The 15,087-nt window shown below is 49.3% G+C and overlaps 1 protein-coding gene across 1 annotated transcript in view; it reads right to left on the bottom strand.

Moving 5' to 3' along the window:
* Window positions 1–302: 302 nt before the first annotated feature.
* The window catches only part of rreb1a (ras responsive element binding protein 1a), a 27,352-nt gene continuing 12,567 nt past the window's right edge, over window positions 303–15,087 (bottom strand). Inside the window, 15 exon segments of the mRNA XM_053412954.1 lie at window positions 303–5,065; window positions 5,155–5,173; window positions 5,175–5,545; window positions 5,548–5,867; window positions 5,985–6,108; window positions 6,376–6,531; window positions 6,687–6,848; window positions 6,969–7,145; window positions 7,229–7,413; window positions 7,525–9,238; window positions 9,325–9,784; window positions 9,957–10,244; window positions 10,329–10,518; window positions 13,484–13,632; window positions 13,777–13,918. Coding sequence (XP_053268929.1) covers window positions 4,398–5,065; window positions 5,155–5,173; window positions 5,175–5,545; window positions 5,548–5,867; window positions 5,985–6,108; window positions 6,376–6,531; window positions 6,687–6,848; window positions 6,969–7,145; window positions 7,229–7,413; window positions 7,525–9,238; window positions 9,325–9,784; window positions 9,957–10,244; window positions 10,329–10,518; window positions 13,484–13,632; window positions 13,777–13,918 — 5,125 coding nt within the window. The 3' untranslated portion in view covers window positions 303–4,397.

The raw sequence follows: 15,087 nt of genomic DNA, 5'->3' as shown, positions 1-15,087 counted from the left end.
CTCACTGGTCGATGTGTTTGACCAATAACTACATGAACCATGGTTTTCCTCTTTGTAAACATGGGGACATATTTTTTCTGATATTACAAACCTCATATTCCACAGGAAAGGTCAAGGTCACAGCATGAAGACAAGTGCTCAACCACTTGTTTATTAAAGAATCGTGAGGAATCTAAAATAAGTTAAGTTTTTCTCAGAAAACTGAATGAACAACTAAAAATATGTAAAAAGTCTTCACACAAGAATCAGATCACTGAGTTTCTAATGAAGCTGAAGTAAAGAAATGAAAAACACCTTCAGAGTTTGATTCACACGTTTCCACGATATATAATCTTTATTGCTTTTTCTCAGTGGGTTGATACAGGACAGGTTTTCACATCTGTCGAAACACTGTCTGACTCGCAGGGAAAGAATCACATGACCACGAGTGTGTGTTCATTAAGGAGGTCCAGCGTGTGTTTGTGTGTCTGTTGTGTGTTTGTGTTTGTGTGTTTACATCTCCGACGCTTCCCTTTGACTGACGAGGCTCAAAACAGTTCCAACCAGAACAGAAGGAAACGAGAGGTTCTGGTGATAAACTCAAATGAAACAACGTGTTTTCTGTTCGATGCCGAGTTCACAGTCAAGTGCTAAATGTAGTGATTGACAGATCTGATCATTCAAATAAAAAAAGACAAATCATCAGGACCTGGAAAAACTGCAACTCAGGAAATAAGATGAAATATTTGTGATAATGAATTTGTGAAAGACCCTGAGAGCGAGATTATATATATTTCTAGATTTATATATATATATATATATATATATGTGTGTGTAAAAAGAGATGGAGAAAAGACAAATCATCCATAATTGAACAAATTAGATTAACATGCAAAAAAGAAAAGTAGCCTAAACTCACCCTTTAACTGAACAAGATGGATTTTCACAGTTTTATATGCATTTATATGTCAGAGAGAAAAAATACAAATAAGCACAACAAAAATCATCCAAACTAAAAATAAACAGAACCGACGGAGTCTCGACTCAGAGATCTACGTAAAGCTTTTTGGATTCAGGATTTCTTATTGCTACGTCCGAGTCGCACTCCGACTCTACGGCAAGTCGGAGGAGCCACAACTCAAACCATCACTTCTGCAGCATAAATGTGATACTTTCAATACATGGCTTCTTCTCACTGTGGAAACTATCTCTCTCTCTCTCTCACACACACACACACACACACACACACACACACACACACACACACACACACACACACACACACACACACACACACACACACACACACACACACACACACACACACACACACACACACACACACACACACACACACACACACACACACACACACACACACACACACACACACACACACCTGGGCTCCAAATAAATACATTTAAAAACAGTCCATGTGCATTCGAATGGAACTCCAGTATTCATATGGCCGTGCACGCATACACACACAGACACACACACACAGACAATCGCACATATTCCCGAGGAGGTGGACAAACATACAATAATTCAGAGGGAAAGTTTCTTCAGCCAATTAAAGATCAAAACTCATTTAAAGTTGAGACTCAGCTCCAGTTTGGTTTGAAGTTGTCGTGATGACACGTTAATGTTTCCACCGTCGCCTGAAGAACCGGAGCTTCACGGCTTCACAGCTGAACGTCTCATTCAGGAAATGTTCCTTCATCAGGTGCAACTGAACTTTGAGAGAATTCTATCTGGTGGGAAAATTAAACAATTCATTTGCTCCATTAACCAACATGGAGCCAGAAGGGAGGAAGCTAACCTAGCTTAGCATAGCACAGCCCACTTATTCCCATTTTAAGTTCTCAGGTTTTAGACGATAGTATAAAAATGTTCCTTAAGTTTCTTTCTCCCGTGAAACTCTCGGATCCAGTCGACTCCAAACATGAAACACAGATTCTTATCATTTCCAGTTCCACGGTAACTTTTCTAACGTGAGTGGCACCGACCGAGTGGTCGAGGGTTCGAATCCTGACGATTTGACTTCAGGGAAATCGAGGGAAACTTTGGAAGAGACGAAGAAAAACACGACGAAGGATCAATGACGGAACTGATATTTGATCCGGAGTCGATTTATCATTCAAAGATAAAACATCATCATTTTGTGAAGGTCAACCAGCGAACACGGAGGGGGGGGGGGGCGACTGAAGGAAACTCTCTCTCTTGATTGTGTCACAACATTCCACTGTAGTAGTAGTAGAAGTAGAAGTAGTAGAAGTAGAAGTAGTAGTTTGGAAGTTGTTAGTCCGGTTCTCACCGCGTCCAGCTCCTGCTTGTTCACGTCTTTCTTTCAGACCGACTGTCGCTGCCTGACGGTTTCATTAGGAGCCGCTGAGGTTCGTATGTTTTGCTAATGAGGTCGATACTTGATATAAAAATAAACAGCCGAAAACGTGCGAATAGAGAAATTAGCGATGTTCATCTTCACGCGACGTCAGGATCAGTGACCACTCGGCCGGTTGAACACGTGTCGGGTTGGAGGATCACATCTTTGACTTGTTTGAGGAACATTTATTAATACTCCCGTCCTCCCGTCATCTACCTGCTCCTGGAAACCACTCGAGAAGCAACTAAAGGTTTAATTCATTATTTTAAATCCATTTTCAATAGGAAACATGCGACTGATTGCCTCTGATGCTAAATGAATGAACGGGTTAGTTTACGTTTTCTTTGTTTCAGCTGTTCTCGTCTCTGAAGAATCTGGAATACAAGGAAACATGCTAACGTTGTCCTGGACCGACTAAAGAAACTGGTAATACTGGAAGGTTAGCTAGGTCTGCTATTAGCTTCTGTTCATGGAGCATTAGCCTGATTAGCAAGTCCACGCTGGTCAGTTAGCTGAAGCGCATGGGCTTTGAGTAGATTTCAAAGGACCCAAAACAAGCTAACAGGCTAACGATTAGTGCTAGTGACAGCTTAGCATACAAAACGAGTTAACTGTTGTCTTTTCTAGACGTTGAACATAGCTCAGGCTAACAATAAGAGCTAATGAGTGCTAGCTAACGTGCACTAGAAATTTACCCAGTGAAGGCCTCAGCAGGTTGGTTATCATGGTCCTAAGAATTAGCCCTGGTTAGCATTAGTTTGGCCTGGAAGCTACAGTTAGCCCTTTTATCAGGAGTTGTGAATATCTAGCAAATGTCAAGGTTAAATGCATAAACCGTGCTAGCGATGACTCAGCCCTTTAGAGTTCAGACTTCAGTCACAACTCAGACGTTAACAAAACCAGCCGCGTTTGAAGCTATGGCTCGTTGTGGCCCACAGTGGAAACCAGGCTAGCACAGAATTAGCCGTGCTAGCCTGTTGAGGAAGACACAGGATGTGAGGCTGCGATATTCGTCCGATCTGTTCGTTGTCGCAGTTAAAAGCAGAGATTGAGGTAAACTGAGCCACATGAGGCCCTGTAATATACCCCACGTGAACACTAGGGGGTGCCGAGGAGACACAGGTGGGAGGCGCACACATACATAACAAAACTTTTGATTTGTTCAGTTATAAAAAATATCCACACAACACAAGAGTTCCCGTCCCTACGCTGAAGATCAATGCTAATCACACACTCATCACGTGCACACGTTCCACATGGAATCAACTGAGAATGATTAGGAAAGAGAAAATATTAACACAACCCAGAGGGAGACGCAGAGGCATCAATAGTGTGAAGGATTAAACAAAAAACACAAAGAGCAAAATGATCAACACAATTTTCTTTCACACAGAATTTGACTTTGTCAAGTTCATAAATGTTTTGTGTTATCTGCCGAGAGACGGGAACTGGTGCGGCAGAACGACGGCGTTCTGCGATTTCCAGTTTCAAAAGACGTGGTTAGCCACACGGAGGGAAACGGCGTCCCCTCCATGTTGGATTTGATCCACAAACATGAGAACAGAAGTTTGAATTCTGAAAAGCTGCTGACGGACCAAAGAAAAGAGTTCTGTCCAATCCACAGGTTCCTCAGTCTGTGATGTGAGAGACAGACGAGACACCGACCGTCCGTCCCCGTCTGTCCCTGCGTCTCCTACGTTGATCATTCATTCTCAAACAGAATCTAGAACCAAAATAAATCGTAACTTTATTCTTTTTATTGCTGAAATATAGATTCCCCGCACAAAAAATAGTAATGCAAATCATTGTCATCATAAAAAGCTATAAAAATTAGATCCATCCTCCGTAATAATGCAGATAAAGATATAGCAAAGAACATCATAGAAGTAGGACTAGTAGTAAGGCACTTCAAGAAAACGAGGTTTTCGTCTTTCTATCAAAAATAGTTTTTCTGGGCTGGCTTTTGCATCATCATCATCATCATCATCATCATCATCATCATGGTATGGCACTGTGGTGACGCTCAGGCAGCTCAGGAGGCTTCTCCTCCGTCCCCCCCGACGAGAGGAGGCTCTCCGTTGGGAAGGGTTTGCTCCAGCGACGGCTTCGTGTGGATCTCTAACTGCCCCTGGATGGCGCCCTCTGCAGGCGTGGCTGTTAGGGCTCCCCCTGGTGGAGAGCTGGAGGAGGAGGGAGCGGGGTCTTTGGAGGAGTTTGAGTCCCGGGTTGATTTCTGCTCGCTGTCCGCGGACTGGTTGCTCGTACTGGTCTTTGTGTCAGTAGCTTGTTGACTGGGAGATGTGCTGGTGTCGGGTTGTTGCGTCGCAGAGTCGACACAAAGTTCGGGTTTGTTCTCCGCGTCCGGCTCCTCAGAGGGAACCGCGGCGGTCGGCTCTGACTCCGCCCCCGGACTTTCCTCAGATTCTGCTCCGTCACCGGCCTCCTCCTCCTCCTCGTCTTTCACGTCCTCCTCCTCCGGCTCCTTCGCGGCGCTGCTCCCACACTCGCTCTCGTTCTCCGAGGGGGGGCAGGTGGACGTGGGAGTCGGGCTGCACGAGTCTCCGTCCTCGCTGGCGTCGTCGTTTGCGGCCGAGGACCCGTCGGCTCCACGGGGCTTCAGGTGGATCCTCTGGTGCCGGACCAGACTGTGCTTCAGGGTGAACGTCCTCTCGCAGGTCTGACACTGGTACGGCCGCTCGCCTGCAGACGGAGAAGTGCTGAGATCAGAAACACGTTTTCATTTAACCGGACAAGTTGTGTGTGAACAATCTGTGAGAAGTGTGTGTTACCTGTGTGTGACCTCATGTGTCCTCGTCAGGTCTTGCAGGGACCAGAACCTTTTCCCACAGACGTTACAGATCTTCTTCCTCTTGTCCACTCGTCCTCCCCTCGTCTCTCCTCCCTCCAGACTCTTTGGTTCTGACGTTTCTTCATCGCTCCTCTCCTCCTTGTCCTTCTCCTCCTCCTCCTCATCCTCCGACTCCCCGCTCTCCCCCGCCTCGCTCTCAACTCCTCCTCCATCCTCATATTCCATCTCCTCCTCTTCATCTTTCTCCTCTCTCTCCTCTTCAGCCGGCTTGGGGGCGTTGCTCTCTGTCGCCTCATCGGTCACTGCCGTCTCTTCCACCGGTGCCGGCGTTGGCGTCTCCTCGGAGAGGTGCGCCCTCTCGTGGCGGGCGAGGTGGTGGCATAACGGAAACTCTTCTTGCAAACTCGACATACGTGTTTGTACTCCGGCTGCTGCTTCACCACAGGAGCAGAGGAGGAGGAGGAGGCTGCAGCTTTCCTCTCTTTCTCCTCCGTCTCTGGAGCCTGGGCGGCTCCCTGCGGGGCGGAGCTGGACGAGGGCGCCGAGGAGGAGGAAGAGGAGGTGGGCTGGGAGCTCTGCTCTTCCTGGGCGGAGCCTGAAGAGGTGGAGAGCTTAAAGTCGATGAGCTTTTTACCGAAGTTCAGGTCCAGACTCTTGTTGCTGTGGCAGTCGTCGTCGTCTGTGCTCTCCGCCCTGTAACAGACATCAGAGATCAACTACAGTCAAATAGAATTCAATTATTAAAATAGTAACAAACTTTCATTTATTTTTCAACTTCAAATCTAGTTTCTCTGAAAAACGTTGGTTACCTTGGTGCTGCTCCGTGGAGGCTGTTTCCTCTGAGCGGCTCTGGTCTCTGGCGCCCCCTGCTGCTCCGGCTGCTCCGACCGGTCGGAATCCTCCTGCTCCTCTTCGTTCTCAGTTGAACTGAAATCTGCAGAACAACAAACCGTCAGCAATACAACACAACACCAACTATACAATTCAATGAAACTAAATAAGAAGTGAATGATGAGTCAACAGCAAAAGTTCCACTAATTATTTAAAATAAACGTTTCATGCCGACAGCACATTTCATTTTCTTCACGAGCAGCAGCTGAACACTAAATTCACCGAAACGTTTGGGCTCCAGTTCCTGATTCTCAGTTCAAACCAAACGACCAAAGATCTGAAACTATGATGAAATGATAACCTGACTAACCTTGACTTGATGTGGGGGAGGGGCTTGTTTGTGAGAAGTCGTGCTCTTGGTCCAGTGGGTTGGGGCTCCCGGCTGTGGGGGACGGACCTCCGGGGGTGTTGGCAGCGCTGAGGTCGTGTGAGTCTGCTGCTGCCTGCTCCGTCTCTGACTGACTCTCTGAGGGACAACACAATCAACAAAATCAACACAATCCACACGACCAGTACATCCATCATTGGCTCACAATCTGGGGTTCGAGGACCTAAAAATATGTCACAAGAAGAATGGACATGGGTTTGAGTTTGAACTCAACATTACAGCCAGTTTCTGACCTCCGCTCTCCTGCGAGCCTTCGTCTCCGTCCTTCTTGCCGAGGGAGCCGCTGCGCCGCAGCGTCCTGTGTGTCACGCCGTGCTTCCTCAGCAGGTGGCGCTCACAGTTGGACTTGGTGGAGAAGAAGGCGTCACACTTGGGACACGGGAACGGTTTCTGACCTGAAGAAGGAAAGATGAAGGATCTGCATGAGGAGAAAACATCTGGACGACCAGTGTGTGTGTGTGTGTGCGTGCTAGTGCTTGTGAGTGTGAGTGTGAGTGTGAGTAGGAGTGTGTTACCGGTGTGTGTCAGCATGTGTCTCTGCAGCGAGCTGGCCCAGGGGAACACTCGGGGGCAGAAGGGGCAGGTCATCTTCTGGACAGAGTTGGAGTAGGCGTTTTTCTTCCCTTTGGACGCCTTCACCTCCTCCTTCCGTCCTCCGTCCTTCTCCTCCCCTTCTCCTGCTCCGTCAACATCTGTTCAATCAAACCTCAGTTTATCATCTGCCTGTAACTTTCATGTCACTTCCTGTCAGCGTCTGGTCCGTCGCCCCGCCTACCTCTCTTCCCGCCCAGGTCTGCGGTGCTGGTCTGGAGATAGGTGCTGAACTTGTTGGTGTCGGTGGTGGCGAGCATCTTCTCCACGCTGGCAAACTCTCCGCTGGACTCCAGGTCGATGCCCCCGCCGCTCGCAGCCGTCTTCTCTCTCAACGCCAGGGCCGCCAGTTTCTTCCGGGAGCGTTTTCTGCAGAAGAGAAAACCAAATCAAAAAACATACTTTCCCAAACAAAGAAAATGTCCCTCATGTCAGCGTTGACGTGGTTTAGGTGCTGATGTTGGTCTGAAGTTCACGGACCTGGAAGATCCCTCAGACGTGTCGCTCTGCGTTTCCAGAGCAGCGGAGGGTCCTGGAGCGTCGGCAGCTGAGTCGGCCGGAGAGGGAAGCACGAGGCTCTGGGCTTTACAGTCCAGTGTGGCAGCTTCTCTCTTCAGCAGGTCTGGAGCTCCAGAGACGGAGTGAATGATCTGAGCGATGGAGGCCAGGGGGGGGAGCTCTTTCAGGGTGGTGGAAGGTGACGAGGAGGTGGAGGAGGCCGGTTTAGGCAGAAGTGGTTTGAGACGCTGCGCTCGAGCAGAGTTGTTGAGATTAGGGAGGGGGGTTGGGGGAGGGGGAGGGGTGGATCCAGGGGGGAGCTGGTAACAGCCGAGCTGGGGGTGAGGGTGGAGGGCTCCGCCCACCTTCTCATCCTTGGGCGGAGGCAGAGCGAGCTGCTCGATGCTGCTGCCGCTCGGCTCCGTCTTGATCTCCCTCTTCTCGGCCGGCGCCGCCTCTCGGCGCTGCCTCTTGCTGGGGATGGACAGGTCGATGGGCTGGTCCACGGCCGAGCAGTCGAAGGTCGGGGAGACGCTCTCCAGTTTGACCCCGGGGGACTCCACCTGGCTCCCTGCGCCGCGACCTTTAGCAGAGAAGTCGAGCGGCTGGTCCAGCTCTGTAGGATAAACCACGTGCGCTACTTCCTCCAGCTTCACCGCTTGGAGCATCTGGATCGGAGGCGGGCTGATCCCGTTCAGCAGAACCGGATTCACCGGAGCAGCTCGAGCTGTGGCGACAGTAGCGACGGGCACAGCGGCGGGCTGCAGCGAGGCGATATGCTCCTCAATCTCCCTCTCCTGCACCTCCGGGTGCTGCTTCAGCAGGTGATGGATGCAGTTGCGTTTGGCCAAGAAGGCCGCGCCGCAGCGCCGGCACTCGAACGGCTTCTTCTGGCAGCCGTTGTGTGTGCGCAGGTGGATCTGGAGCGCCCGGTAGGTCTTCAGGTCCTCGCCACAGAACCGGCACGTTGTCTCAGCTCCGGTGCAGCCCGTCTCCGTCTCCTGGGTGGAGGTGGTGATGGCTGCGATGTTTCCCGTCGTGGCAGAGGTGACGTACTTGATGTTCTTCTCAATTTCCTTCCTGGAGTTCTTGAAGTGTTTCTTCCTGAGGTGGCGCTCGCAGTTGGCTTTGACAGTGAAAGGATAATGACAGACCCGACAGACGTACGGCCGCTCGCCGCTGTGTGTCCGCAGGTGTCGGATCAGCGTAGCTTTGTCTGGAGCCACGTAGTCGCAGATGTTGCACTGGTGGGGAAGGATGCCGAGGTGGAAGCGCATGTGAGCCTGCAGGACGCCCGAGAAGGAGAAGACCTGGTCGCAGAAGCGACAGGGGAACGAACCTTTAGCGGACCCGGCGTTGCCGTTGCTCCCCACTGTGCTTCCTGGCTTCCTACTGCTAAGCCCCGCCTCCTCATGTACAGCTGTGGTTGCAGCTGGCGGCGAATCAGACAACGGAGTGTCGGCGTCGCCCATGCACTCCGCATCCATCTGCCCTCCGCTCCCAGTGGAGGAGGAGGAGGAGGAGGGCGTTTTGAAGAGGTTGGGGTTGGGAGGTGGAAGGCTCGGGCTGATGCAGCCCAGTGATGCCTGCTGGGAACTCTGGAGGGGGGGAGGAGTCGTCGCTGTGAGGCTGGAGCGAGGGGTGATGGGAGGTTTGGGCTTCAATGGGGGCATCGCCTTCTGAGCCTGGGCTTGACCTGAGGGCGAAGAAACAGAGTCACTGAGCGTCTTTGTGAGTGTTCAGGATCTGATGAAACATTAACCACCGCGAGCCGACACCCACCTTGACCTCCGGGGAATCCAGGAGCTTTGGCGAGAGGCGGGAGGGTCAGTCCCATCTGATTGGGTGCTGCAGTGGCCACTTTGAGGATCTGCTGGATGTCGGCCAACTCCATGATCCCGACTCCACCCGCCTCGCCGGGCTTGGCCCCTGACGAAGCAGCGCTGGCCGCTGCAGCGCCCCCATCAGTCTGCAGGAGGAAGCCCGTCTGGAAGGGCTGCTTGCACAGCAGGCTGAGGGCGTCTTTCTGGGACAGGCCCTGCAGGCTGGACGCCTCCAGCAGGGGAATGCTGAGCGCTGCCAGACCCCCGACACCGAGGGGCAGAGTCAGCCCCAGACCTCCGGACAGGAAGGAGGAGGCCGGCTCCTGCGGGAGGCTGGAGCAGGGCGGCTCCACGTGGATCACCTTGATGCTGTCCAGATGGGCCTGATGGATCTCATCGTCTGTGGGTCCAGACTTCACCTGAAAAATAAAACAGGGTCGAAGTTTATTAGAGAACTTTTCCAGGGTTGAATTTCTCCTGATCAACGTGATGATCATGTTGTTGAGGTTGTTGGTCGGCTCCTGTTTCATCTGATCATCCTGTGAGCACCTGACAAGTTCTGTGGGGACACAAACACCTTCTGAAGCTTACCGTGGAAACGTCCTGAAGACCGAGCACCTCCAGGAAGCTGGTCTGCTTCGAGTGTGAAGTTACTGTCTCTCCCTCCTGACCCTCGGGCTCAACGCCATTTCCTGTAGCTCCGTCCTCTTTGACTTTCTCCACCTTCTCCTCCGAGTCGGCGGGGGAGGGTCTGTCGTGGTGGGAGATGGTTTTATGGAGGTCGAGGGCAGAGCGAAGGGGGAACGCCTTGTCACAGCTGTCACAGACGAATCGGTGGAACTTGCTGATACAGCGACGAAGGTTCGTCTCACACCAAACCTGGAGGAGGGGGGGGGGGGGGGCCGCAGATTAGAAACCAGATCCTGAGAAGCCAGCGGACGTGTCTGAGTGGAGACACGTTACCTGAGCGATGTGAGCAAACTTCTTGCAGGAGAAGTCGATGAAGGCCAGGTCGTTGAACCCGGTGGGGATGGAGGGGTTGTTCTGGATGAAGGGGCGGCCGCTGGGGTCCTGGGGGAGGAGCTTGTGAACCGCCGCGTTGTGACGCAACAAACCGCGGTGAGTTCGGAAAGAGAGGCAGCAGAAGTCACATCTGGAACAGAAGAGAGAGAGTTCAGTTACTCTGTCACATCTGGACGTCAGGAACCACAAAAGAAATCAACGACTATAGATAAAGAATTATACAGAAATTATAGTGTATATAGATGATATGGATCAGCTGTAATACGCCTGAAGTTTATATATCAATAATAACAATATACATATATAAAAAATTGATTTGTTTACTACAATGAAACCTGTTTAAGCTCAATTTTAACACTTTTACAGAAGTTAAAGAACGACTCTGAGCTTTTCTTTGTGTTTCCTGCTTCATGAAGTTGATTTCTTCTGATAAATGTTTTATTATCTGTTCTGAACTGAAGGTTTTAAGTTACTGATATCAAATGAGCTGCTGCTAAGGCTCCTCACGGTGATGAGTCTTAATTTAATACATCAATAGGATCAATGCAACGATTGGTTGATTAATCACTCAAAGGTAATCACTTCATAATTCATTAGAATCATTTCTCTTCTTCCATCATTGTGAACGTGTCCAGATGTTTTTCACAGCTTTGCTCTGCTTTCTTTCTTTGTCTCTCTCTCTCTCTCTCTCTCTCTCTCTCTCTTTCCATTTCTCTTGAATCCTTTTCTCGTCTCTTCCACTTCATCAGTCTAAAGAGACAAAGCTGCTTCTGTGGCCACAAGGTGGCGACATTTCTCTGTGTTTATGGATCAGGTTTGATGTTCGAATCCGGTTCAGAGAAAAAAGTGATGAAAGACAAAAAGATATCTGAACGATCGTTGTTTAGTTTTAAACAAATGTTTAAAACTAAAACAGACACAACTCGTTTCCTCACATGTTTGGAAGTGTGTGTGTGTGTGTGTGTGTGAGTGTGTGTGTGAGTGTGTGTGAGTGTGTGTGAGTGATAACCTGCTCTTGTTAAGCACTGAGAGGACAGCTGCTCAATGTCTGCCACAGTCACACACTCTTATCACATCCACGTGTGTGTGTGTGTGTGTGTGTGTGTGTGTGTGTGTGTGTGTGTGTGTGTTTAAGCTGTGTGTAATCCCCTCAGACAAGTTGTCACAGGGTTCTTGGTGGGAGGTGGGAGAGGGGACATCACACACTGTGGACCATATGTGGACCAGCACTTGTTAAACTCTCCTCCTCCATCCCTCCATCCCTCCTCCTCTCATCCCTTTGTTCTAAAGCTTGTGTGTTTCTTTGTCCATGTGGATCAATCACCTTCAACATGTTCATCAATATTTCAATTCTTTTTTGACAGAAGGAAACGTTACTCTGACAAATCACCACATGGTTAAAATGTCTCAATTAGTCCTGCCACTCTTAGTGATGAGTGATGAATCTCTTCATGAATCCATGAGGTTTGATTAACAGGTCCAAGGCTCCTCAGGTGTCTTTTCTCTGCCTGACCACAAAGAGTTTGATGATGTTTATGAACACAACATGTGAAGGACCTGAATCTCTGTGACTCCTCTACGTTCACTGACAGATGTTCAGAGACCAGATGTTTGTTTGTTGGAGAAACACTCGACTCCAGTCGGACTGGAAACAGGTGAACAGAGAACTCAGATGATAATTCATAAAACATCAGATCATCTGTTCACTCAACACATTCTCAATCAAATGAACTTGAGTGGCGCCACAAATTTGGCACCTTCCCTTCCTCCATCCCTCCATCCCTCCCTCTCTCTCTCTCTCTCTCTCTCTACACCTCCGATCCTCTTAGCGACTGATTAAAGAGGATTTACAGCTAAATATTCCTGTTGCCTCCATAACGAGCTCAGCGCCGCCTGCTGCACTCCTCCATCCCTCCATCCCTCCATCCCTCCTTTACTTTACTGATTTATCAGATCTACTTCCTTTTCTTTCTTTCTCTTCTTTCCTTTCTGCTTCTATTTATCTCTTTTTACCTTTCTTCTGTTTCTCTCCAGCTCAGAAACAAGTTGTTTCTTTCTATCTTTCTTTCTGAATGAAAAAGCAACAGGATGAACTCAGTGTGTGTTTGAGTGTGTGTGTGTGTGGGGGGGGGGGGGGGGGGGGGGGAGTTTTGTTGCCATGGTGACAGATGGTATCTTTTTTAGGGGTAGGAGGGTTTCGTCATGGCGACGGGGCCCGACTGAGCGAGTCCCTCCTCCTCCTCCTCCTCCTCCTCCTCCTCCCTGTGACTTATTAAGCCGCCTCTCTCTCTCTTGTCCACTGGTGACTTATTAGCCCCCCCCCCCCCCCCCCCCCCCCCCCCGGTTATCCATCCCTCCGTTCATCTCTGAACCTGTCAGTGGTTATTTTACATGTTTAATCCCTTCGACAGTTTTGATTTGTTTCTAATATTACATGTCATGGATTCTTTTATTCTTTTATGAATTTAAAGTTGATCAAAGCTGATGAATCTGAATCAGGTGCAGTTTTCATCAGTAACTTGTTGAACTTGTTTCACTCTGAGAATCATTCACTTCAACTTCTTCTTCTTTTTGTTCCAGTTCCCAGTTAAAGACTCGGGTCCAGTATTTTCCACCATATTTACTTTCCCCAGTCCCCACGTTTGACATTAGAGTTATTAAGTTAAATATTATGTTGAGTTAAAGATGGAAACAGTTTGAATCTGATGATGAAGACAACAAAGTTCCTTTCAGGACATCTTCATCCTGTGTTTGCTCCATGTTTCATCTGATCTGTTAGTTTTGGTTTCACATTATTTAGAGACTAAAGAATTTTGTCTGACATACGTTCGTCCTGTCGCCATCACCTACGTGGGCGGAGTCTACCTATACTCGACTCTGATTGGTTTGTAGATGGCGTGCGTCTCTGGCACGGTACAAGGCGCCGGACCTCACGTGCGTCTGATCCTGAAGCAGCGGCAGTGATCATTTTACATAAGTTAGTAAAAGTGTTCGTACAATCAAAAGCTCATTGCAGGGATTTATGGAGGGGAAGCAGGGGATTGTGGGACGCTGTGTGTGTGTGTGTGTGTGTGTGTGTGTGTGTGTGTGTGTACCTCAGTGCAGTGTCTGGGTGTGTGTCCATGTGTGCGTCCAGCTCCAGTCTGGAGCTGCAGGTCTTGAAGCAGATGGGACAGGGCAGCAGCTCCTCCTCTGATCCGCGAACCGCCGCCGCCTCCTCGGCCGCCGCCACGTCCTCCGCCACCTGAACAGCAGCGAGCACACGGGACCAGATTCACACCACAGACCACCGAGTGTCTCATTGACGTCTAACTTGTGTTGGCGAGGAAATGTTTTCTTGAGCCTGATGGAAATGAGTTGGATTTAATAATTTCCTGTGCGTCTCTACCTTCTTGCTGGGCGGCTCCTCCCCGTTCTCCTCCTCCGAGTTCTGCCTCCTCTTGATGGATGGACGGCGTCGCTTGGCGATGGTGGGGGGGCAGATGGGGAGCATACCGGTGGCCGGGTCCTTGTCGTGGATCTTCATGTGTCTGAGACAGAGAGATAAAGTAAGAAAGAAAGAGATGAAGCTAACTACGAACTTTCATTAAACAGATAAAGATTAAAAAAAAACACCAAGTCAACAAACGTTAAACTTAAAAAAGTGCAGTGTTCGTCTGTGTGTGTGTCTGTGTGTGTCTGTGGGTGTGTGTGTGTGTGTTCTGTAAACGTGTCATACCTGTGTTTGTTTATTTGTGTATTTATATTTGATACTAGAACTTAGAGTTTGTAGGTTCTTCACACGTGTTTTATTATTTGTGTGCATGTGTGTGTGTGTGCATGTGTGTGTGCGTGTGTGTGTGCAAAGGTCATCCAACTAACATGTGGTGGCAGCAAAGTGTCAGTTTACAGACGTTTAAAAAGGAGAGGAAACAAGGGGAGGAAAGAAGAGAGAAAAGGAGACAAGGAGATGAAATGAAGACAGGAAGGAAGGAAAGAATAGAATGGGGAGAGTTGAGGGGAGGAGATAAGGAGAGAGGAGGAGAGGGGGAGACGGGAGGTAAAGAAAATGAGTTAACCAGCAGAAACAGGAGGAGAGGTGTCAGCTCTATTAATAGAAGCCAACAGGCAGCGAGCTGGACGCCCTTAAGAGGTCCTGACACAGTCAGCAGATCTCACACCAGCTGACAGGAAGTTGTTTATTGACCAATCAGGTGGGTAACGGAACTCAGCCAATAAGAGAGCAAAGTCTCCTCTGCCTAAAGTGTACTGTGACCCCAGCAACCAACCAATCAGAGGCCAGGACACGTGCAGCGTCTGCAGTCACACAATCCTGATGAATGTGTGTGTGTGTGTGTGTGTGTGTGTGTGTGTGTGTGTGTGTCTGTGTGTGTGTGTGTGTGTGTGTGTGTGTGTGTGTGTGTGTCTGTGTGTGTGTGTGTGTGTGTGTGTGTGTGTGTGTGTGTGTGTGTGTGTGTGTGTGTGTGTGTGTGTGTGTGTGTGTGTGAGAGAGAGAGAGAGAGCATCATGTATTTACAGTGTCACAGTGAATTATGTTAAAGTTCCTCTGATGTTTTAAATGTTTTTAATGTTCTGGTTATTTTAATTATCAGCTCAGTTTGCTGCTATGACAACTTAAACAGACCAAAAACTAGAAACATCCTGAGCCGAACGTGAGGGCTAACCAGGGCTAACCAGGGCTAACCAGGAGTAACCAGGG

Source organism: Pleuronectes platessa, chromosome 20 (genome assembly GCF_947347685.1).
Source record: "Pleuronectes platessa chromosome 20, fPlePla1.1, whole genome shotgun sequence".
Classification (NCBI taxonomy): Eukaryota; Metazoa; Chordata; class Actinopteri; order Pleuronectiformes; family Pleuronectidae; genus Pleuronectes; species Pleuronectes platessa.
This window is presented reverse-complemented; position numbering and strand designations above follow the sequence as displayed.